Source organism: Esox lucius, chromosome 4 (genome assembly GCF_011004845.1).
Source record: "Esox lucius isolate fEsoLuc1 chromosome 4, fEsoLuc1.pri, whole genome shotgun sequence".
NCBI classification, from domain to species: Eukaryota; Metazoa; Chordata; class Actinopteri; order Esociformes; family Esocidae; genus Esox; species Esox lucius.
In genome coordinates, this window is record NC_047572.1 from 32,038,691 (window position 1) to 32,063,045 (window position 24,355).

Here is a 24,355-nt window from a genome sequence, read left to right on the forward strand (position 1 = left end):
CTGTAAGTCTGTTACATTATGATTCCAAAACATAACATGTAACTAAGAAAGTTGATATCCCAGATATTACTCATTTTACTGATAAATGTATCTGGTACAACAGAGCTGCATGACAAAACCCAAAAGTCCTCAGCTGTTTAGATTTCAATCCCACTGTTCATCGCACAGTCGTAGGCTAGTGGACTGTGCGTTATTTTACTCACTTCACTTACGTCAACCTGAAATCGCATACTACGTACTTCAAGTAGGTTACGTGCTTCGCGGGTGATGTTAAAGTACGTCCTGTAATGGGATATTATAGTAAAATAGTACGCCAGTAATGGGACGTACTGTCATAAAATTGCGCCTCAACATTAGATCATTTTGTCGCACATTAACATCATGCCAAGTCTGAACGTTTAGCTAGACACACGATTTGCGTTAAACTGATTAACGTTTCTTATTAAGTTTACTATGGACACAAATAGCCTATATAAAATGTATTTATTTTGCCACTGGCCGTTTTAACATTTTACAAGCCAGTCATACTAGTGTCTTACTACTTGGAATTCATAAGAATTGAGACCGAAAACTAACTTTACACAGCCACGGCTACATCATTTCATGGCACAACAAGCGTTTTTCTTTCATTCGTGAACGAGATTGATGCAATAATTATCAGTATAGGTGACGACAACTGAATTCCTCAGCAACCGAAAAGACGACATAATCGTGGAAACCCCTCCTCTTTTCCTGCGCAAGGGATTGTGGTCTATATTACCCCCAAAAGCATCCACCGATGAATACTTCGAAAATCCACCAGAAATAGTAGACCATCCGGGAGCTTTTGTCATACTGTTTTCAGCGTACTTTTGGGAGATACTAATCTTCTCGCATACTATATAGTATTAAAGTATACGATTTGAGATTGAGCCCAGGACTATTGGATTGGACTGGATTACCTTAAAGAGGGCGCTAGCTCAATAATCCAACATCAATACGAATTACGTCAACAAGCACAATATATTATATTTTTTTGTCCGAAATCTGAGATTTAATCTGTCCTTTGTATATCGTTTTTTCGTAAATGTGACATAACGACATTTGAAGAAAATATGCTGTTTCTATCTTCATCCCGGTTTTACAAGAGATTTCGTAACGATTAGCTCAGCAACCATATGATGCACTATGACAACATGAACCCGATTGGTCGACCGTTCCGGCTGTGCGGAAGAGTAATACATGCCTCTCCATTCATTGACCAATGAGAGTAATTTCTTCTCCTTTCTATACCATACCTGGCTGCAAGCAAGCAAGTCTGTTGTTGACATGTCTATTATATCCTGAATTTGTCTTCGCTACAGAATTTCCGACGATTGGCAATGTCTTCCGCAGTAGATATGTTTCAGAGGAGCTTATTAACCTTTAAATTTGTGGATAGCATATTTTAAGCCCGTTATTCTTGGAGGAGTACTTGTCAGCTAACTAGCCACGTTAGCTAACTAATTAATTGTCAACCTAGTTAAAAAGCGTGCATATACTGTAAGTATAGAATATCGAAACCATAATTCTAAAAAGGTGAGTATATTCTTGTTCGGTAAATTAGTTCATGCAGTCAATATAATGAGAAAAAACTGACAAGTTAAACATCGACTTTGTGTTCATGTCAGATTAGTGAAATTCCATAGGTAATGTGAAAAGTGAAATGAAAACATTGACGCTTATTAGACTCATGTTTGTCTTGCCTTTTAGATGTCCGTGGAACTTGATGTCTTTGTGGGTAACACCACCATAATGGATGAGGAAGTCTATCAGTTCTGGCTAGATGGTTACACGGGTAACACAACATTCACCATTTCACACACACAACACCCAGTCATCCATAAAATATACCCGATCGTTGACCTAAGCTGTGAGTCCTGTTTCCTTTCTTCCCCATCTGAAGTGAATGATGCTGTGAAGGTGCGCATGGAGGGAGGGGTACTGGAAGAGTGTGAGGCGAGTGCTGAGGTTCTCCACAGTGACACAATGGACCAGTACAGAACCTTCCAGATGTGCGAGCGGCTCCTCCACAGTCCTGCCAAATTGGCCAATCAGCTGCTCTTCCAGATCCCGCCTCATCGTCAGGCCATGCTCATAGAGAGGTTCTCCGCCATGTCCTGTAGCTCGTCTTTGCTTCTTCCTCTTTGCTCATATGTGACAAATCTGTCTGTTTGTCCTTCTGTGTGTGTCTCTGTCTCCATGAGAAGGTACTATGCATTCGATGGGGTGTTTGTGCGAGAGGTCCTTGGGAAGAAACTCTCAAAGGGGACCAAAAAAGACCTGGATGATGTGAGTGCAAAGACTGGCGTCACTCTGAAGAGCTGCAGACGTCAGGTAGGCGAAATGTGTAGAGGGACCCATTCACAATGCCTGAATCTCAGATCTGCAGCGTTGGAAAGACGGCCCGGTCTGGACAGAATCTGTGATCCGCAGAGCTCCAGACATTGCAATTCTTTAGACCCAAATATTTTGTACATGCAAACTTTCTGAACTGTCCCCCGTTTTTCTCCTAGTTTGATAACTTTAAGCGTGTGTTTAAAGTTGTGGAGGAACTTAAGGGGCCCTTGGTGGAGAACATTCGTCAACACTTTCTTCTCTCTGACCAGCTTGCCAGGTAGAAGGAGAATATAGTGCAACTTAAATCAATTTCACATCATCTCTGTTTCATTAATTTGACTAGTTTCATGAAACTCCTTTGTCTTCTTCCTAGGAATTATGCTGCCATAGTTTTTTTTGCAAACAATCGCTTTGAGACGGGAAAGAAGAAGCTGCACTATCTCACATTTCAGGACTTTGCCTTCTGTGCCGGGCAGCTCATCAGTTACTGGACGGTGGGAGCAGTGGGTGAGTCCGGAAATCAGTTGGTACATAAAGAAATTAAAGCCTTTAATGTAATCTAGTGGGACAGTACCAGATATGTCATCTAGTGGGACAGTACCAGATATGTCATCTAGTGGGACAGTACCAGATATGTCATCTAGTGGGACAGTACCAGATATGTCATCTAGTGGGACAGTCCCAGATATGTACAAACAGCATTGTCGGTGAACACAATCCACCGTGCCATTCACCGTTGCCGGCTAAAACTCTATAGGTCAAAAAAGACGCCGTATCTAAACAGGATCCAGAAGCGCAGGCATTTTCTCTGGGCCAAGGATCATTTAAAATGGACTGTGGCAAAGTGGAAAAGTGTTGTGTGGTCAAACAAATAAAAATGTGAAGTTCATTTTGGAAAACTGGGACGCCATGTCATCCGGACTAAAGAGGACAAGGACAACCCAAGTTGTTATCAGCGCTCAGTTCAGAAGCCTGCATCTCTGATGGTATGGGGTTGCATGAGTGCGTGTGGCATGGGCAGCCTACACATCTGGAAAGGCACCATCAATACTGACAGTTATATCCAAGTTCTAGAATAACATATGCTCCCATCCAGACGTTGTCTCTTTCAGGGAAGACCTTTGTATTTTGCAAAATGACAATGCCAGACCACATACTGCATCAATTACAATGTCATGGCTGCATAGAAGAAGGATCCGGGTACTGAAATGGCCAGCCTGCAGTCCAGATCTTTCACCCATAGAAAACATTCGGCGCATCATATAGAGGAAGGTGCGACAAAGAAGACCTAAAACAGTTGAGCAACTAGAAGCCTGTATTAGACAAGAATGGGACAACATTCCTATTCATAAACTTGAGCAACTTGTCTCCTCAGTCCCCAGACGTTTGCAGTCTGTTATAAAAAGAAGAGGGGATGCCACATAGTGGTAAACATGGCCTTGTCCCAACTTTTTTGAGATGTGTTGATGCCATGAAATTTAAAATCAACTTATTTTTTCCCTTAAAGTGATACATTTTCTCAGTTAAAACATTTGATATGTCATCTATGTTGTATTCTGAATAAAATATTGAAATTTGAAACTTCCACATCATTGCATTCTGTTTTTATTCACAATTGTACAGTGTCCCAACTTTTTTGGAATCGGGTTTGTAATCTAGTGGGACAGTACCAGATATCTGAAGTAGTTTGTTTTCTTAGATAATATGGTGGAAGACATGGATGTGGATCTTGAGAAGCAGTTCTTACAAGATCTAAAAGAACTGAAGATTTTGATTACTGACAAGGATCTCCTGGATCAGCACAAGAGGTAGGAGAGTGGATCATTTGTTAATGATTGATTGATTGATTTTATTTCTATATGTTTAAATTGTGGATTTGTAAAAAAAAATGTGAGTTCCTGTCAATATCACATAGAAGTATCTGGTTCCTTCCGTAATATGTGTATTTTGTGTTTGTTTTAATATCATGAATTCCAGTAGTTGGTATGCTGATTCATGATGTTAACGTTCCTCATCGTTTTGCTCCGGTTCCTCTCTCTAGTCTGGTGTGTACGGCTCTACGGGGAAAGACCAAAGTCTTTAATGAGATGGAAACCAACTTCAAGGTGATACTACATGCTGGCGTTAACCGACACAACCGCCGCCACCTCTGTCTGTTGTCTTTCATTAACTATTTATGTTTCAGGTTTATTATTTGTATGGTCTTCTTTCCATCGCTCACATTTGCCGATAACTCACTCATTCATCAGAACGCATTTACTACTGAACTGTGTGCTTGTTCCACCCGGCTCTGTGAAATGTGCACGAAGTTGCTCTGGGTAACCCTGCTAAATGACTCAAATGTAGACATTTTATGTTGATGGTGTTTTTCTACATATTGCTTCCAACATTTGGACACATTTCATCAAAATATAAAAATCATCATATATAAAAATCATAATATAATTTCCAAGTTAAGCCCTTGTATTTGGTCACATCTTTTGTATGCAATATCTGCCAGAAATTGACTCAACCAGATTGGTATGTTTTTGTTTTTGTTTAATGACTTAACTGGAAAAAAATATATATATGCTTCACTCTCCCAGTAATTACAGAGGGCACTGTTCATTATCTTCTATGTCAAACAGTTCTCTTGCAATTTCTCTACTTTTATCCGTAGAATCTCTCCAGAGGTCTTGTCAACATTGCCGTCAAACTAACCAACACAAAAGATGTCAGAGATTTCTTCATTGATCTCGTGGAAAAGGTATGTTTATAAATCAGTAATAGCACATTGTGCCCCCCCGTAATATTGAAATTCAAGGTGCAAATGTGATTCCTGCTATGGCGTCCAAGCCAGTCTCTCTCTATGAAATGGAGAAATCCACTGTTTCATGTTCAGACTGGCTGTTACCAAGGGCCACTTGTAGCATGTAAACCCCATGTTGTCCCCTGCTGTGTGAGTGCCAGCTAGCATTAGAAAAAATAGAGCACTACCCTGGGCAGGAAGAATTCATTCCAGTATGCTGCTTTTCATTTTGTGTTGACATTACGTTTAATCCAAATGTGTACTGATCAACAGCGCTAAACCAACAACTCTGCCATTTGACCGGTTTCCAAACCCATGGTTGGACAACTAGGCAAGTGTTGGATATTAGTCAACAGCTCTCATTCCAGTGGCGACGTGCTACGTGTGGAGTGAGGGGGCCCAAACCCAGATTAGACCTTAACATAGATACAAAACTCTGCAAGGCCAGAAACAGTAGGTGAGGGCAGAACAACTGAACACAGGGTCTCTGCATTTTGTCTGTGGATGAATTATATATCCTCTAAAATGAATGACTTAAAACTGTTTTTTGTGCATTCTTTGGGGTAATATTTTTAATCACAATAAGTGATTTTAGTTCTATTTTACTACGTGAGACTGTCAACCAAATAAGCTGCTCACTTTCTATAGATTGCTACTTATTTTGACTGTCCTTGGTAATGTACAATTAATATAATAATGAATTTACTTCAATAGCTAGTTCAGGAGTGATTTGATATGTTATAGGGCAACAGCCAGTAGAACAGGGTTTAAACCAGCAATCCTATACCTTATGAAAGCACATTAACAGGCCAGAGTGCTTATAGGATGTTACGACATGTCGTAGGAATGTACACGTTATGAGTTGAATGTGTTTAGATAACAACAGAACACTGTTTTAAATCCGTTCCCAGGAAGTTACGTTCTGTCACAGCTCGCAACTGTAATTAGCCAATGGGCTGAAAGTACTCTGTTGAATTCTGGGTAGCCATGTATAAATGAGTGTGTTTGCTATTTTTCCTGTGAGATGGGAATAACAGCCATGGAGACTACACTTAATGCGATACCATTCAACAAATTATGGAATTCTCTCCATTGATTTGACCCGGGTACGTTCTTCATTAAAGTACCACTAAAACGTAATGGATTAATTCTTACACAGGACACAGAAAATCACCTTCTAGGGTAATACTTTTTTAAAGTCAGTATAGATTAGTCCCAAGCCAAAAAAGAAAGGGAATCCACAAGCGCCACAACGCCTGTTTCAGCCGTACACAGAGCCGCAACCTACTACTACAGCAGGTGTACTGAAACAATGTGCCAGGTTAGGATTTAAACCTTCTTAACCAGGCTAATGCCTAGTCCTAGAGGAATATTCTGCCGTAGTCTTAGAGGAGATCCTGCCGTAGTCTTAGAGGAGATCCTACCGTAGTCTTAGAGGAGATCCTACCGTAGTCTTAGAGGAGATCCTACTGTAGTCTTAGAGGAGATTTCTGCCGTAGTCTTAGAGGAGATCCTGCCGTAGTCTTAGAGGAGATCCTGCCGTAATCTTAGAGGAGATCCTGCCGTAATCTTAGAGGAGATCCCTGCCATAGTCTTAGAGGAGATCCTGCCGTAGTCTTAGAGGAGATCCCTGCCGTAGTCTTAGAGGAGATCCCTGCCGTAGTCTTAGAGGAGATTTCTGCCGTAGTCTTAGAGGAGATCCTGCCGTAGTCTTAGAGGAGATCCTGCCGTAGTCTTAGAGGAGATTTCTGCCGTAGTCTTAGAGGAGATCCTGCCGTAGTCTTAGAGGAGATCCTGCTGGAATAATGTCATCTGTATTTGAAAATGGGGTGATTAACCCATTCCATTACCTTCTTATGCTGGTTATTATTTTTAAACAAGCTCTTTATACTCTGCTGACATAAGCGAGCTGTTCTGGTTGTTTTGTAAGGTTCTGGCTTCCTCTACTTTGGCAATACAAGTCACTGAGATCTGTGTTTACTTCATCTCTGTTTGGTCAGTGGGTGCCCAACAAAATAACAGGTGGTCAGCCATGGTCCCTACATCCAGGGCTGTGTGCAGCTTGTCGCGGCCCTTCACCTGTGTGATGTTGACACAAGCCCAGCGGCACTGGTTCTGCCAACTGCCTCTGATCAATGGCCATTTTATTAGTCAGTGGAACGTCTTGCTCCAACTCGTGTTTCTATTTGTGTTTCTTTATGCGGTTAAGATCGTGGCGCTATGATAATGCACGTTTACACTCAGACTGCTTCATGAATACGTTTAACCTGCAGATACACCGATGCTTTGTGCAAGAGAGGCTGTGCTGAACGTCTGTGACAGACCAATATAGATGTTCTATTCAAAGCTGTGTGGTTGCGCACGGATTCGTGTGAATTTCTTCTCTTTTTTTTTGGCCTTAGATCCATCCTTCACTTTGAAAAACGGTTAGATTTTTAATAGTAGGAAGTGTATAGTCAAATAGTCAACAGTGGCTCATGAAGTCTCTCTCTCTCCTCTCTCCGTTGTCTCTCTCCATTCTCTCTTCCAGTTTATTGAGCCGTGTCGGTCAGACAAATGGACTGCAGGAGACATGAGGCTCTTTCTCACTCACTACACAAACTCCGCCCACATACTCGACACCTTCAAGTAAGTGCGATGATTTAGTTTTTCCTAATGTGCTGCCTGGCATTCATCAAGGCCCCCGGAGGTCACAGCCTAAAGTTACTGTAGTGTGCGCGCATGTAATATACTGCGTGTATTTCACGCTGTCGTCCCAGTGGTGGCCAGCAGGTGTCGCTGTGTCTCGCTTCATGTTTCTTAAACTGTAGTTACCTTGTTTCTCACACAGCCACTCTGGAATGTAGTCAGTGGTCTGCACAACCCCGAACCACAACACACACGACAAAGACATAGTCATCGGATCACCGTATTAAAACACGGCCCGCTAAACTGAAAGATCACTCCATATCGTGATACCTGGCCAGCTCTGGTGGAAATCTAAAGCCTTTCTCTCTCTCCCTCTCAGACACCAGGTATTGTGGGACAGGTACATGGGTGTCATCAAAAGCTGCATCCTCAAAATGTACCATGACTGAGTCATCCGGACCAGCCGTCGACTCTGTCCTCCGTGTTAGCCGAGTCACGTCTCCTCTCTGGGGCGATCTCTCAGCAAGTCCTCCGTCTGTCAGAAGTTTTCCTCCCTTTCCTCCCTTAAGTTTTCCTCCCTCGTCCATAATTCACTGTCCCTCATGTGTTTCTGACGTTTCGTCTTCCAGCTGGGTCTCCGTCTCTGTTCCCTTTTTCTGTTCTGACACCCTGTTTCGCAGTGTTGTCACATAATTTATCTTGTAAATAAAAACCTGCTTCATTCATACTAATGGTGTCTTTTGGTGACTGTATTGCAGATAGGTAAAGCAGATAGAGGTGTTTGTGTGTGCTTATATATAGTATATTAGAAAGGTAATTTCCGAAGTGCTACAATAACAGCAGGGAGTGGCAGGGGCCCTTACATTTCAATATTTTAGTCTTAGCGTACCAAGGAAGTGTTTGAAACATCCTAGCTGGGATGATGGTTAACGACAAATATTATGAATAAATATGTGTAAGGAGGGGGGCTAGACACAGAAAGGGGTGGGCTGCAATTTGTCAGGACTGGGGGGGGGGGGGGGTAGTAGTGATTTCAGACCCTGATGCCTACGCTTGTGATGACAGCTGTCGACCCCCCCAAAACCAACCATGACTAGGTAGGTGTAACGATAATGACAACTGGTCCGTGTCCACTAGGAACTGGTGGCAAATGCTTGGTAATATTTTGAAATTATAACTAGGGTTTAAAGTGATTTATTTTTCTGATTACGGTTGTGGAATAGAGCATGTAATCGTCAGGAGTGTGTATTACCATAGTGGTAGTACTGTAGTAAAAAATAAAAAACCCTCAAAGAAAAAAATGACCATTACTTCAGGGGTGACTATTTCCATGCTTCTATATATAAACATGTCCGTCTGTATATCATCCTGAAAGGACCTCTAGTTTAAATATTTACCGGTAGTTAGGAAAGCTAACTACTTTTCCAAGAAGGCTTGCGTCTCTCCCTCTGCTCTCCTTTGCTAAAACTTTTGTCCACATTCCTCCAACTTCTCTCCCAAGCTATAAATATCTGTCTGAGATTGTACGTGAGCGAGGGAAACTTTACAGAACAAGGAGAAGATAGGGGAGGTAAGGATAAATGGATGGGCTGTAGATTGGGGGCGGGCTGGCGAGCTGTGGGGGGGCGATTTTAAATGAAACCAGGTGCATTGTGTGACCGGCGAGTGGGGGCACGGGGGGAAAGGGGGGAGTGTGTGTGTGTGTGTGAATCTATGCAAGTGGTTGTTCCGCCTGCGACTTGGACAGATTCGGAATTTGGGCCGCAGACCAGGAATTTGCATCCTGGGGGGTCAGGGCGGGGGGGGGGGGGTGGGGGTTGGAGGGTGGCGGTGCAGGGGGCCAGAGGGGGGGTAGAAATGGGCTGTCCTTCTCTCCTCTCTTCCTCTCTCCTTCTCTTTCTCCCTCCCATGCAAAGCACTCAGCTGCTCCGGCCGTCGTTCCCCACGCTCACACTCTCAGGGCCATACAGGCAGGAGCTGGACTGACCGGGCGACCGCGAGACTCTCCAGACCCACAGCACCCCAGGGACTCCCTCTGCCAGGGGACTACGACAGCACACGAGACACGGAGCAACAGGGACTCAAACTAGGGACCTGAGGATTACGGGAAGAAGAGGATCCTGAGGATTACGGGAAGAAGAGGATCCGGAAAGATTACGGCTTTTTTTTTTCGCGAAAAAAAGCAAGGCTTGTCTGTGAGTGAATTTACCAGTTTCAATGTGACTGTGTGTGCCTGGGCTCGAGAGAGATCGGTGGGAGCATGTGTGTGTATGTGATTGAGAGTGAGAGAGAGAGAGAGCAACTGACAAAATATTATGTCACAAAGAGAAGTGGGTAGCGGCTCTTAGCGTCCTCCTGCTCCCCAGACGGGTTGTACACGTCTCAGCCAGACTGTGGCTTTCCTCTCAAACTCCACGGCTACAGTTAAATCCTCACTGTAGCTGAGGTGGCAAGGCCTGTGTGTGTGTGTGTGTGTGTGACAGAAAGGAGGTACGGGAGGGAGCCAGGGACAAAGCATGTGTCAGAGGTGTACTTGTAAATGGAAATGTATTGCAAAACTGTTTCTCAAGTATTTTGTGTCACAATGACACGGCCTATTAATAATATTTCCCAGTAAACCAAACTCTTGGACATGCCTCCAGGACGTGGTCAGACGAAGCCTCTGAGTGTGGGGGCTGTTTTTGCGGGTTACACACAGACTTCAGTGTGTGGTGGAGCTGACACACATCAACATATGGCCACAGTGTGATCCAATCAGCCTGATACTTAAAACCAGACAGGTGCTTTGCAGTGGCTCATTACACATAATATAGGTATATTCATTTATACCCCCCCCCCCCAACACACACACACACACACGTTTACTTGGCCAACACTAATAGTGATTTTAAAAAAACAACAACTTTATCCTAACATTAACCTAACATTTATGCCGAAACTTAACTTAATGCCCAACACTACCCCTAATTCCAACTTCAACCCCGCCTGTCAACTTTTCCCTTGAACATAACATCTGTGCAAAGAATTCATTCAATTGGGGGACTGGAAAATGTTTCTGATTTAACAACAGTTTGGGGGCATTGTTGTCCCTGTTAAAGGCAGAAATACACACAAATGATATCACTGGACATGGGAGTACTATCTTCATACAGACGACCTCTCATATCACTTTGTTTATGTATATTTCATTGCTAACATTTGGGGCAAGAGAGTCAGTGTTGATCCCCAAGGGATCCCGCTGTCCTCGGACCCTGTGCCCCTCACCTCGTTTCCAGATCTAGGACCTTTCTTAGAACCGCTTCTCCAGCGGTCAAATATTCCTATGCTGATGGGAAATGGGAATTAATTTGAAGATTTTAATTAATGAACATGTTCATTTGTCTGGCCACCCAAACTCCTTGCAGCCGCCATGCGTGGGTGACATCACCACAAACCACCTCAACAAAAACAGTCCCTGACTGAGGTATGTGCTGAACAGTAAAGCAGTGGAAGAATTAAGGTACAGACAGAGTTAATTTAGGTTGGAGGGAAAGTTGCTTGGGTTTGCCTTGTCACACTGTGTTGAGCAACTGCAAGCTGTGCTGTGAAAGAGCCTCAGTGGATATCAGGAAAAAGGCATTTGGCCCTTTTTGTTTTCCTATATGTACTGCTGAAATGTGTCTCATTGGGCCAGACTCATTATGCATGGATGATGCTCCCTGCCCTCTTTGCCATCCACCACCTGACTACCTGCCCTCTTCATCATCCACCACCAGACTAACTGCCCTCTTCATCATCCACCACCAGACTAACTGCCCTCTTCATCATCCACCACCAGACTAACTGCCCTCTTCATCATCCACCACCAGACTAACTGCCCTCTTCATCATCCACCACCAGACTAAATGCCCTCTTCATCATCCACCACCAGACTAACTGCCCTCTTCATCATCCACCCCCAGACTAACTGCCCTCTTCATTCTCCACCACCAGACTAACTGCCCTATTCATGATCCACCCCCAGACTAACTGCCCTCTTCTTTATCCACCACCAGACTAACTGCCCTCTTCATCATCCACAACCAGACTAACTGCCCTCTTCATCATCCACCCCCAGACTAACTGCCCTCTTCATCATCCACCCCCAGACTAACTGCCCTCTTCATCATCCACCCCCAGACTAACTGCCCTCTTCATCATCCACCACCAGACTAACTGCCCTCTTCATCATCCACCATGTATTAACAAGTACAATTCCCATCTTCGCAGCCCCCAAGGAAGTTATACATTTTTTCACCAACATGTTGCCAGAATTGCTGAATTTGGAAAAAACTGTGGTCGACCCGTTGATTATTGCTATACTGGCTCACCCCCCCCCCCCACTCAGGGACCTAGATTTTAGGGTTGGCAGCAGCTGTCTTCCATGAACCATTGGGGGGGCTTTCCCAGAACCTGATGCTGTGGGAAGCACGGGAATGACAGGGCATCCCCGCCATGAACTGCTGCCCACATCCTTACCACCGGCATTCCGGAGCTCTAACCGGCACTTGGTGTCTGCTGGTTGGCTGAATCGGCCCACGCCGTACTGCTCCTACTGCCCCGGGTGGTGACTGGACAACTGGACTCTCTACTGGCTGTTGTTTTTGTTGTAGAGTGGTTTCTGGTCAGATTTATTCCCCCGGCTGTGAGGTGACCACAGTGCGAGATGGACTGGGACGTTCCCGGTGCTGTGCCGAGGCGGACTGGGACGTTCCCGGTGCTGTGCCGAGGCGGACTGGGACGTTCCCGGTGCTGTGCCGAGGCGGACTGGGACGTTCCCGGTGCTGTGCCGAGGCGGACTAGGACGTTCCCGGTGCTGTGCCGAGGCGGACTAGGACGTTCCCGGTGCTGTGCCGAGGTGGACTGGGACGTTCCCGGTGCTGTGCCGAGGTGGACTGGGACGTTCCCGGTGCTGTGCCGAGGCGGACTAGGACGTTCCCGGTGCTGTGCCGAGGTGGACTGGGACGTTCCCGGTGCTGTGCCGAGGCGGACTAGGACATTCTTGGTGCTGAGTCCAAAGCGGACTGGGACATTCTTGGTGCTGAGTCCAAAGCGGATTGGGACATTCTTGGTGCTGAGTCCAAAGCGGACTGGGACATTCTTGGTGCTGAGTCCAAAGCGGACTGGGACATTCTTGGTGCTGAGTCCAAAGCGGACTGGGACATTCTTGGTGCTGAGTCCAAGGCTGTGTGGTCTTGCAGGTTCATCTGGATGATAACAGCTGATGAACACAGCTTGTAGAGTTCTGTATGGGATGTGTTTAAGGTGATGTAAGGCATAGCCTTTAATTATTAAATAAAAATAGATTTTGTGAAGGTTTTGGCTCAGCTATTCTGTTTACATTGTGTGGCCAGAGGACCAGTGCAACTTTTGCTTTTGTTTTTTTTACCCAAGAGCAAAGGTTAGGTGAGAGGTTTAGGATCTCAACTTGAGCCAGTTTTTGAGAGAAGGAAAATTGGAAGATCTGGTAGAAACAGCAGATGTTAATTTTGTGGATTATACTAGGTGGACATTACTGCACAAGTTGATTCATTTTTTTTGTAAGGGATGGTGGACATTAAAAACATCAGAGCCTTTTCTCTTTTCACCCTCCAATGAACTCTGTTCAAACCGTCCTGTGTTATGGGACAGTTGCTCTGCAGCAGTGTGATCAAATGAAGCCCTCACACCTGTAAGCCTGGGGCGGGGCGGCAGACAGTTATCGACGACGTGTTGCTCAGCACGCCACTCCATGTTTCTCCCAGGGAATAAACAGAACAGTTCACCGCACGGCCTCTGAGGTCAGCCTGCTAACCCTACATGAGGCACGGCCTGTGATGTTGCCACACACACACACACAGTCTGTATGTACACACACACACACACACACACACACAGTCTGTATGTACACACACACACACACACACAGTCTGTATGTACACACACACACACACACACACACACAGTCTGTATGTACACACACAAGGAAAGCAATGATTATAACTTTCCTCTATATATTTTGTCTGGACTGAGGGTTTTCAGCTTGAACAACAGTTGCTCAGAAATGTTTTATTATTGTTACATTCGGTGGGTGCCCTGGAGGAATTTGTCTAGGTACTGGGGATAATTCAGGGTTGTCAAACACATGGAGGGGTTCCAAAACTATCTCAGGTTTTTGTTTCCAGGGGGGGTCGGGGCAAATTTGATGAACTTTACAAAGACGGTTCATAGTTGATTACTGATCACGGGGGGACAGACAGACAAGGACAGTCCATGGAGGAAGGTTGGGCCCTGGGACAAAGCCTTTATCTGCATGCTCCTCCAGCTCCTTCAGAGTACTTGGGGTGAATTACACACCAGCAGTGATGATGAATGAGGCCAGACTAAGAGAAAGACAATCATGGGCGCTGTGGCGTAGCTGCCGGTGTCTGGGAAAATGTCTTTTCTTGAAATTGACAGAAAATACCCTGAGATGTATTGACCACTACAGGCCTTGCTGTGTTTAGTGGTTCACCCTGATGTACAGTACTAGAGGGCGTGTGTGTGTTGTGCGTGTGTGTTGTGTGTGTGTTGTGTGTTTGTGCGTGTGTGCGTTCCCAGTTCTAGTGGACCTGTCTGGGGAAACACAGTGTTGTCTGTGTGTGGAGAGCTAACGTGGGAGTATTTCCGTGCTGCTGACTTTGTTATTTTCAGCTGATGTCCAGAGGACGTCATTATATTTACCTTCTCACAGCAGTGGACAACTTCCCCTCTGTCATGCTGGCAGGGATTCATGGGAAAGATTAGCAAATAGTTACTGAGGTCTGAGTGGACTCGTTTGAGTCAACTCGCTCTGAACGAGGCTTCAGAAAAGAGTTAACACATCCACAGTGATGTAATTTGTTCATGAACGGGATGAATTTAATTGAACTGTTCTAATGAGTCTTCTGCGGTCTAACTCTCTCCCCTCGTTCTCTCACTTCTCTCTCGGCTCCCTGCCTCCCCTCCTCTTCACTGTCTCCCTCTCTCTCTCCCCAGATCCCACGGAGCACTTCCGAGGCCACCAGCTCAACTGATTCTGAACGGAGTTGTTTTTGCCCCAGCTGACCGGCGCGTGCGTGTGCGTGCGTGCGTGCGTGTTCACGTGTGTGTCCCGTCCGCCAGTCAGTGTGCGAGCATGCGGGGTGTGTGTGTATCAATTCTGTGTGCGTGTGTGTTCCTCCACAGTTCTGTGTCACAGCCACCTACAGAAAGTGACACCTACACGGTAAGGGCGGAGCCACGGCCCTCTCTTAATGTTTATCCCCGCCCCCCCCCCCGGTCATTCTGAAAACCCGTTGGACGAGAAAGCCTGAGGCCCCTCCCCGCCCACCTTCTCCTCAAACGGGTTTTCTGAAGGCAACAAGAGAGGGGAACACAGTTGTGAAAAGGCCCTCATTCCCCTTGTTTTATCCTGCCCTTCTACGTATTCTTTGAGGGGAGCCGAGCATCAAATTGCAGATTAGAGGGGCTCAAGGGGAGGATGGAACTGGGAGGAGGGGAACATTTTGGTTCCAGAGTTTTCAGACCGGCGTCCAGTTCGGATCTGACCCGTTTCATTCCCAATGACTGATCCCCTCTTTCCTGTAGACCTCCGCTCTCTTCTTCTGCCCCCGCCACCCTGCCCGTTTTTCCGTTCCCATGACTACTGCATGTGCTGTCATTTCTTAGCAACAGTGGAACCATGTAAAGGCTCTGACTGAATGGTCATTTTGACGGTACCCAAGTGTCTCTTTCCTGGTCGTCTGTAGGAATGCACAGATGGGTATCAATGGGATCCACTGACTCAGCACTGCAGAGGTAAAGGCTCCGACTCCCCCCTCAACCCTTCACCCTCACCCCCTCACCCCCTCACTGTCATCGCCTCACCCTCATTGCCTCACCGCCTCAACCTCTCCGCCTCACCAACATGGCCTCACTGCCTCAACCTCACCACCTTACCCTCAATGCCTCACCGTCACTGCCTCATCGCCTCACCCTCATTTCCTCACCGCCTCAACCTCAACGCCTCACCCTCTCCGCCTCACCAACATGGCCTCACTGCCTCAACCTCACCACCTTACCCTCAATGCCTCACCGTCACTGCCTCATCGCCTCACCCTCATTGCCTCACTGCCTCAACCTCACCACCTCACCCTCATTGCCTCACCCTCATCGCCTCACTGCCTCAACCTCACCGCCTCACCCGCTCTCCCACCAGACATCAATGAGTGTGAGACCATCCCCGAGGCCTGTAAGGGGGAGATGAAGTGTTTCAACCACTACGGCGGCTACCTGTGCCTCCCCCGCTCCGCCTCGGTCATCCCAGCCCCCGACCCCCCCAGCCAGCCGGGCCCCAGCCAGCCGGGCCCCGGCCTGGAGAACACCCCCCGGGAGCCGTTCAACCCGTGCACCCTGGGGTATGAGCCGCAGGGGGACAGCTGTGTGGGTGAGTACCTACTCAGGGGGTGAGATGGGGGGGGCGAGGGGGCGGGGTCTGGATGACTGCTGAGTGATGTGGGGACAGGTGGCTGCAGCAGGTGTGTGTGTGTGTGTGTGTGTGTGTGTGTCCACAGAAGTGGATGGTGGGACTGTGTACATTTCCCATGCAGACAGCTGGCCTTAGTTTTATGGGACGGAAATCTGTGCTCATCCTGTTGTTCTGCTGGGGGGGGGGGGTGTTGACAGGGAAAGCACCAAAACGTCAGTGACGACCTGACCATGTGTGGCATCTTGGTTCTCAGCTGTTTGTACCGTATTCACTGCGTCCACTCACCATTTTGTGTGTCATGTTCCCCACGCCGCGCGCAGACGTCAACGAGTGTGAGAGAAATGAGCACGACTGCCAGCCCAGCCAGCATTGCATCAACACGCCGGGAACCTTCACCTGCCAGTGTCCGGATGGGTACCGCAAGGTTGGCACCGAGTGCATCGGTAAGACCCCCCCCCCCCCCCACCGCCTGGGAACCGCTGATGGTTCATCACACCTTTGTTATGGCCTTGAACCGACACGGCCAACCATCGGCGTGTTCTTAACCCCGTGAATGAAGTGGGATATTTCGGGAATGTTCTGAAGGCTCTTGGTGTCATGGTGAAGCACTGTAGACTTGGTGCCGAGTCATGAGACCCGTGCCGAGTCATTTGGATCTGTTCTGCCTGTGGGACTACGTCGGTGACATCCTTGTCCTTGTCGCCCCGCGGGTCTGTTTCTGATGCTGCCGTCGGCTCTGTGCCGTCAGACATCGACGAGTGCCGGTACCGCTACTGCCAGCACCGCTGTGTCAACGTCCCCGGCTCCTTCTCCTGTCAGTGTGAACCAGGCTTCCAATTGGCCAGCAACAACCGCTCCTGTATCGGTAAGGCGTGGTCAGAAATACACTCTAATACTCTATTGTATACACACACACACGTGTAGTACTCTATTGTATACACACACACACATGCACGTGTAATACTCTATTATACACACACACACATGTGTAATACTCTATTGTATACACACACACACGTGTGATACTCTATTGTATACACACACACACGTGTAATACTCTATTGTATACACACACACATGTGTAATACTCTATTGTATACACACACACACGTGTAATACTCTATTGTATACACACACACATGTTTAATACTCTATTGTATACACACACACACGTGTAATACTCTATTATATACACACACATGTGTAATACTCTATTGTATACACACACATGTGTAATACTCTATTGTATACACACACACACGTTAAATACTCTATTGTATTCACACACACACACGTGTAGAACTCTATTGTATACACACACACACGTGTGATACTCTATTGTATACACACACACACGTGTAATACTCTATTGTATACACACACACATGTGTAATACTCTATTGTATACACACACACACACGTGTAATACTCTATTGTATACACACACACATGTGTAATACTCTATTGTATACACACACACACGTGTAATACTCTATTATATACACACACATGTGTAATACTCTATTGTATACACACACATGTGTAATACTCTATTGTATACACACACACACGTGTAATACTCTATTGTATACACACACACACACGTGTAGAACTCTATTATATACACACACATGTGTAATACTCTATTATATACACACACACACGTGTAATACTCTATTGTATACACACACGTGTAATACTCTATTATATACACACACACGTGTAATACTCTATTGTATACACACACACATGTGTAATACTCTATTGTATACACACACACATGTGTAATACTCTATTATATACACACACATGTGTAATACTCTATTGTATACACACACATATGTAATACTCTATTGTATACACACACATGTGTAATACTCTATTATATACGCACATGCATGTGTAATACTCTATTATATACACACATGCATGTGTAATACTCTATTGTATACACACACATGTGTAATACTCTATTATATACACACATGCATGTGTAATACTCTACTGTATACACACACATGTGTAATACTATTGTATACACACACACGTGTAATACTCTATTGTATACACACACACGTAATACTCTATTGTATACACACACATGTAATACTCTATTGTGTGCACACACACGTGTAATACTCTATTGTATACACACACACACACGTGTAATACTCTATTGTATACACACACACACGTGTAATACTCTATTGTATACACACACACACATGTAATACTCTATTGTATACACACACACACACGTGTAATACTCTATTGTTTACACACACACGTGTAATACTCTATTGTATACACACACACACATGTAATACTCTATTGTATACACACACATGTGTAATACTCTATTATATACGCACATGCATGTGTAATACTCTATTATATACACACATGCATGTGTAATACTCTATTGTATACACACACATGTGTAATACTCTATTATATACACACATGCATGTGTAATACTCTACTGTATACACACACACGTGTAATACTATTGTATACACACACACGTGTAATACTCTATTGTATACACACACACGTAATACTCTATTGTATACACACACACGTAATACTCTATTGTGTGCACACACACGTGTAATACTCTATTGTATACACACACACACACGTGTAATACTCTATTGTATACACACACACATGTAATACTCTATTGTATACACACACACACATGTAATACTCTATTGTATACACACACACACACACACACGTGTAATACTCTATTGTTTACACACACACGTGTAATACTCTATTGTATACACACACACACATGTAATACTCTATTGTATACACACACACATGTAATACTCTATTGTATACACACACACGTGTAATACTCTATTGTATACACACACACACACACGTGTAATACTCTATTATATACACACACACATGTAATACTCTATTGTATACACACACACACACACACGTGTAATACTCTATTGTTTACACACACACGTGTAATACTCTATTGTATACACACACACACACACATGTAATACTCTATTGTATACACACACACACACACACGTGTAATACTCTATTGTATACACACACACACACACACGTGTAATACTCTATTGTATACACACACACATGTAATACTCTATTGTATACACACACACACACGTGTAATACTCTATTGTATACACACACACACGTGTAATACTCTATTATATACACACACACATGTAATACTCTATTGTATACACACACACACACACATGTAATACTCTATTGTATACACACACACACACGTGTAATACTCTATTGTATACACACACACACACACGTGTAATACTCTATTGTATACACACACACATGTAATACTCTATTGTATACACACACACGTGTAATACTCTATTGTATACACACACACACATGTAATACTCTATTGTATACACACACACACACACGTGTAATGCTCTATTGTTTACACACACACACACGTGTAATACTCTATTGTATACACACACACACACATGTAATACTCTATTGTATACACACACACACACGTGTAATACTCTATTGTTTACACACACACACACATGTAATACTCTATTGTATACACACACACACACACACACACACGTGTAATACTCTATTGTATACACACACACACATGTAATACTCTATTGTATACACACACACACACACACGTGTAATACTCTATTGTTTACACACACACACACGTGTAATACATTATTGTTTACACACACACACGGCAAAAGGTTGCAGTGGCCCCTCTCAGTGTGAGTTGAGAGGTCACAGTGAATCCCACTATGTAGCCTGGTCTGTAGAAAGACACTGACATGGTCCCCCCGCCCCTCTGTCTGCCTCTCCAGATGTGAATGAGTGTGACATGGGGGCCCCCTGTCAACAGAGGTGCTATAACACCTATGGGACCTTCCTCTGTCGCTGCGACCAGGGCTATGAGCTGGGGCCTGACGGCTTTGCCTGCAACGGTGAGGGGACACGTCTGTCTCTCTGTCCGCCTGTCTGTCTCTCTGTCCGCCTGTCTGTCTCTCTGTCCGTCCGTCTGTCTGTCTCTCTGTCCGTCAGTCTGTGTCTCTGCCTGTCTCTCTGTGCATCAGTCTGTCTCTCTGTCTCTCGGTCTGTGTCTCTGTCCATCAGTCTGTATCTCTGTCAGTCTCTCTGTGCGTCAGTCTGCCTGTCTCTCTGTCTGCCTGTCTCTCTGTCTGCCCGTCTCTCCGTCTGTCTGTCTCTCTGTCCATCAGTTTGTCTATTTCTACAATGTCAGTAAAGTAGCAGCACCAGGACGTGAAAAGAAACCCATCTCTTTCATTCCATCCCTGACAACAGTCCGTGTATGTTGGTAGGAACAGCCATGATCCCTCTGTTCCTTTCTCCTGTGTTCTTCAGATATAGACGAGTGCAGCTACACCAGTTATCTGTGCCAGTTCCAGTGTGTCAACGAGCCCGGGAAGTTCTCCTGTCAGTGTCCGGGTGGCTACCAGCTGCTGGGCACCAGACTGTGCCAGGGTAACCCCCCCATCACATGACCCGGCGTGTCCTCACGTTGTCCCTGTTCGCGGTCGACCATGTGCCCAGTGGATTCTGTACCTTTATGATTCTGTCTCATTGTATTTTAACATTTGTTATCTCAAATCTTTTCTGTGTCATTCTCGCGCAGTTGACTTTAGTTTCTCTTAATCTCCCCTTCTTTCTCTGTCTGTCGCACTTCCTCTCCACTCTGTCCTCCTCAGATATAAACGAATGTGAGACAGGGGAGCACCAGTGTACTGAAGGACAGATGTGTGTAAATATCCATGGTGCCTATCAGTGTGTGTTTACCAACCGCTGCCAGGACCCCTACGTCCAAGTGTCTGACAAGTGAGTGGACACTGATGAGTTATTTCATACAAACACTTTTCATGAACCTCCAACCCTCAACTTAACCTCAGTCATCTTACTTGTGGGCCTAAACCTGACCCCTACCGTAACCCTTAACCTCCTAAAAATACATTTAGAAATGTCCTGAACCAGGGAAAAAGCCTGTGTGTCTTAACTTAACCTAAACCTAAGCCTAAACATATCCCTAATACATACATCTAAAACCTATCTCGTTGGGGACTTCTGGTCTTCCACATGAATAGTATAAACAAGATCTCTCTCTCCCACACACACACACACACGCACGCACATCTTTTCCCTATTATCAAACTATGCCCTGGGCACAAACCTCAAACATATCATCAACCTCTGCATAGTGCATAGCTCACATTATTCCAGAGATTCCTATGGTCCAGTTAGTTCTTCCATACCTCTGTCCAATTCTGTGACAATTTTTCAGCTGAACCCGTTCCAGTACAATTAGAACACCCTAAGACTGAAACAAGTGTTAAATTGATAACAGGTGTGGATAGGGTTTCATTTCGGTCAGTGTGTTTTGGCCACATGAAGAAACATTTTAGAGAAACACTCAGGGAAATGGACACTGTTCAAAGCTATAGTGTCTGTCTTGAGTTGAGGACATACCACCCTACTCCTCTGTAATGCAACAGAACCCCCTAGTGGTCGAATGTGGAACCACCATTTTTACTTGGATATGACTGACCACGTAATGAAAAGGTCCTATTCGGAGATGACCGTCAAACATTGAGATTTTGACCGAATCAAAGGGCATCTAGTTCACGAGGAAGTCGTGATTCACACGGAGAACGTGACACCACTCATCTCTCTCCGGGGGAACTAAGACCCGCTCCTTTTCTCGTCCGTGTCTCCAGCCGCTGTGTTTGTCCCGCGACCGAGTCGGCCTGCCGAGACCTGCCCTACTCCATTGTTCACCGCTATATGAGCATCACGTCCGAGCGCTCCGTCCCCTCCGACATCTTCCAGATCCAGGCCACCAGTGTGTACCCCGGTGCTTATAACACTTTCCGCATCCGGTCGGGAGACGACAACGGAGACTTTTACATCAGGGTGAGTCATGCCGCGGCAACACAGCGCTTCTGTCGCTCCGTCCTCGGCCTTCCTCTCATCCACCTCTTGAATACATGACAGTAGACTAGAGAAATTATAAGGACATCACCCGTCGCTCTCTCTCCCTGTCACTCTATCCCAGTGCTTCCCAATCCTGGTCCCGGGGACCCGAAGGGGGACACGTTTTAGTTTTCGCCCCCAGCACTCACACACCTGATTCAGTTTTAAGGCTTGATGATGGGTCGATTACACCAATCAAGTGTGTAAGTGGTAGGGCAACATTTGAAACAGGTGTGTGAGTGCTGGGGGCAAAAACTAAAACTTGTCCCCCTTAGGGTCCCCGGGACCAGGATTGGGAAACATAGCTACCGCTATATATCATATACACTACCGTAAGTTTGGGGTCACATTTCCTTGTTTTTGAAAGAAAAGCAAATGTTTTGCCCATTAAAATAACATCAAATTTATCAGAAATACAGAGTAGACACCTCCGAACATAATTAAAAGACCACTGCACATTTTTCTTTCCTTTCCAAAAAAGTGGAAAAGGAAGGTTTTGAGTGAGGAACAGAAGGGTTAAAATTAAGAGACCACTGCAAATTGAACACTTCTGTTCCTCACTCAAAACTTTCCTTTTCAACTTTTTGGAAAAGGAAAGAATAAGGTGCAGTGGTCTCTTACATTTTTCTGGAGACATTTCAGAGAGGCTCATTCTCAGCAATCATCAGTCCTGTGCTCCTATGTCATTTTGTGTTTGCTAATCCACGTTAATTATTTTAATAATCCAGTCTCAATTTGAACAGTGAAGAGGTGACTCCAGGATGTTGGCCTTCTAGGCAGAGTTGCAAAAAAAAAATACATATCTCAGACTACTAAAATTTGCTTTTCTTTTGAAAACAAGGATATTTCTAAGTGACCCCAAACTTTTGAACGGTATGTGCTAGTGAAAGGTTCTTGGGAAGAGGTCTAGAAATGTTTGAAATTATGAAATTAGTCCAAAAAAATTAACCTTGCGTCATAAAAAGACTTTTTCACAACATTTCTTACTGTCTACCTCGTCTGTCTACCTCGTCTGTCTGCCTCGTCTGTCTACCTCGTCTGTCTACCTCGTCTGTCTGCCTCGTCTGTCTACCTCGTCTGTCTGCCTCGTCTGTCTGCCTCGTCTGTCTGCCTCGTCTGTCTACCTCGTCTGTCTGCCTCGTCTGTCTGCCTCGTCTGTCTATATCATCTGTCTGCCTCGTCTCCCACAGCAAATCAACAACGTCAGTGCAATGCTGGTTTTATCGCGGGCTGTGACGGGACCCCAGGAGTACATACTAGACCTGGAGATGGTGTCGGTCAACCCGCTGCCCAGCTACCCGACCAGCGCCGCCCTGCGGCTGTCCATCTACGTGGGTCCCTATGCCTTCTAGATGGGAGGAGACTTGGAGGAGGGGGAGGGACAGAAACAGACCAGTCAGATGCTGTAGTGGGATGTCACACCTTTCTTAGCGCCTTTCATCTCAGCTCTGTGTCATATCACAAACCTCTGGATGAAGCTGAGGAGAAATGTACAAATATTTGAATACTTCAATAGCTTTTTACTGATTTATTTTATTTTTATTACCGATAAACATCTGTGCTGCAAAGTTAAATCTTTTTCCCAGGCCACACACTGCACATGCCTGTTCTGTTAATGGCCCACTTTCCATTTTCCTGGACCTTCAAGCTGAATAGTTAGATTAATTATAGAAATGTAACCAACCCTTTACATAAAGCCTTGACATTGTGTTAACACCATCTCATTGAAAACATAGAGGAGAAAAAACAGATTTCGTATCATCCTCTTCGTCCACACTCTGTAAATCTCTCGCTCTGAACAGACTCATTCTCACTCATTTGTTTTCATGCTGCGTTTGTGACATTCTTGTCTTACCGTCCGTGGACACCACCCAATAACCACTCAGATTCAACCACCACATCCACCCTTTTCCTCTGGTGTTTATGCCCTGACTATGTCATGCGTAAGTCTAGTACACAAGCTCTCACTCAGTCACCCTTCACCCTTTGTAGTTTTGTCACGTTACCAATTTTGTTTTTACCAAGAAGCTGACACAAAATAAAACGATAACATTTTAATCCTG

At 45.2% G+C, this 24,355-nt stretch overlaps 2 protein-coding genes across 5 annotated transcripts; both read left to right on the forward strand.

Moving 5' to 3' along the window:
- The first annotated feature begins 750 nt into the window (after positions 1 to 750).
- fibpa (fibroblast growth factor (acidic) intracellular binding protein a) lies at positions 751 to 8,505 on the forward strand. 4 transcript variants are annotated; one of them, XM_020045805.2, is made up of 11 exons: positions 754 to 1,249; positions 1,732 to 1,816; positions 1,925 to 2,123; positions 2,229 to 2,355; positions 2,535 to 2,635; positions 2,732 to 2,865; positions 4,058 to 4,166; positions 4,400 to 4,463; positions 5,018 to 5,104; positions 7,677 to 7,774; positions 8,154 to 8,505. In XM_020045805.2, exons 1-11 carry the CDS (start codon positions 1,244 to 1,246, stop codon positions 8,221 to 8,223), a joined length of 1,080 nt encoding a protein of 359 aa, XP_019901364.2. In that variant the 5' UTR covers positions 754 to 1,243; the 3' UTR covers positions 8,224 to 8,505. The 4 variants fall into 4 exon arrangements, with proteins under 4 accessions (XP_034147506.1, XP_019901364.2, XP_034147507.1 ...); XM_034291615.1 differs by having other exon boundaries at positions 751 to 1,249; positions 1,925 to 2,355; XM_034291616.1 differs by lacking the exon at positions 754 to 1,249 and adding an exon at positions 1,256 to 1,557 and having other exon boundaries at positions 1,925 to 2,355.
- Positions 8,506 to 9,167: 662 nt separating this feature from the next.
- Positions 9,168 to 24,355, forward strand: efemp2a (EGF containing fibulin extracellular matrix protein 2a). Its single transcript, XM_029119433.2, has 12 exons — positions 9,168 to 9,344; positions 9,691 to 9,969; positions 14,789 to 15,017; positions 15,541 to 15,589; positions 15,990 to 16,217; positions 16,580 to 16,702; positions 17,008 to 17,124; positions 20,135 to 20,254; positions 20,673 to 20,792; positions 21,017 to 21,143; positions 22,037 to 22,232; positions 23,483 to 24,355. Exons 3-12 carry the CDS (start codon positions 14,928 to 14,930, stop codon positions 23,642 to 23,644), a joined length of 1,332 nt encoding a protein of 443 aa, XP_028975266.1. The 5' UTR covers positions 9,168 to 9,344; positions 9,691 to 9,969; positions 14,789 to 14,927; the 3' UTR covers positions 23,645 to 24,355.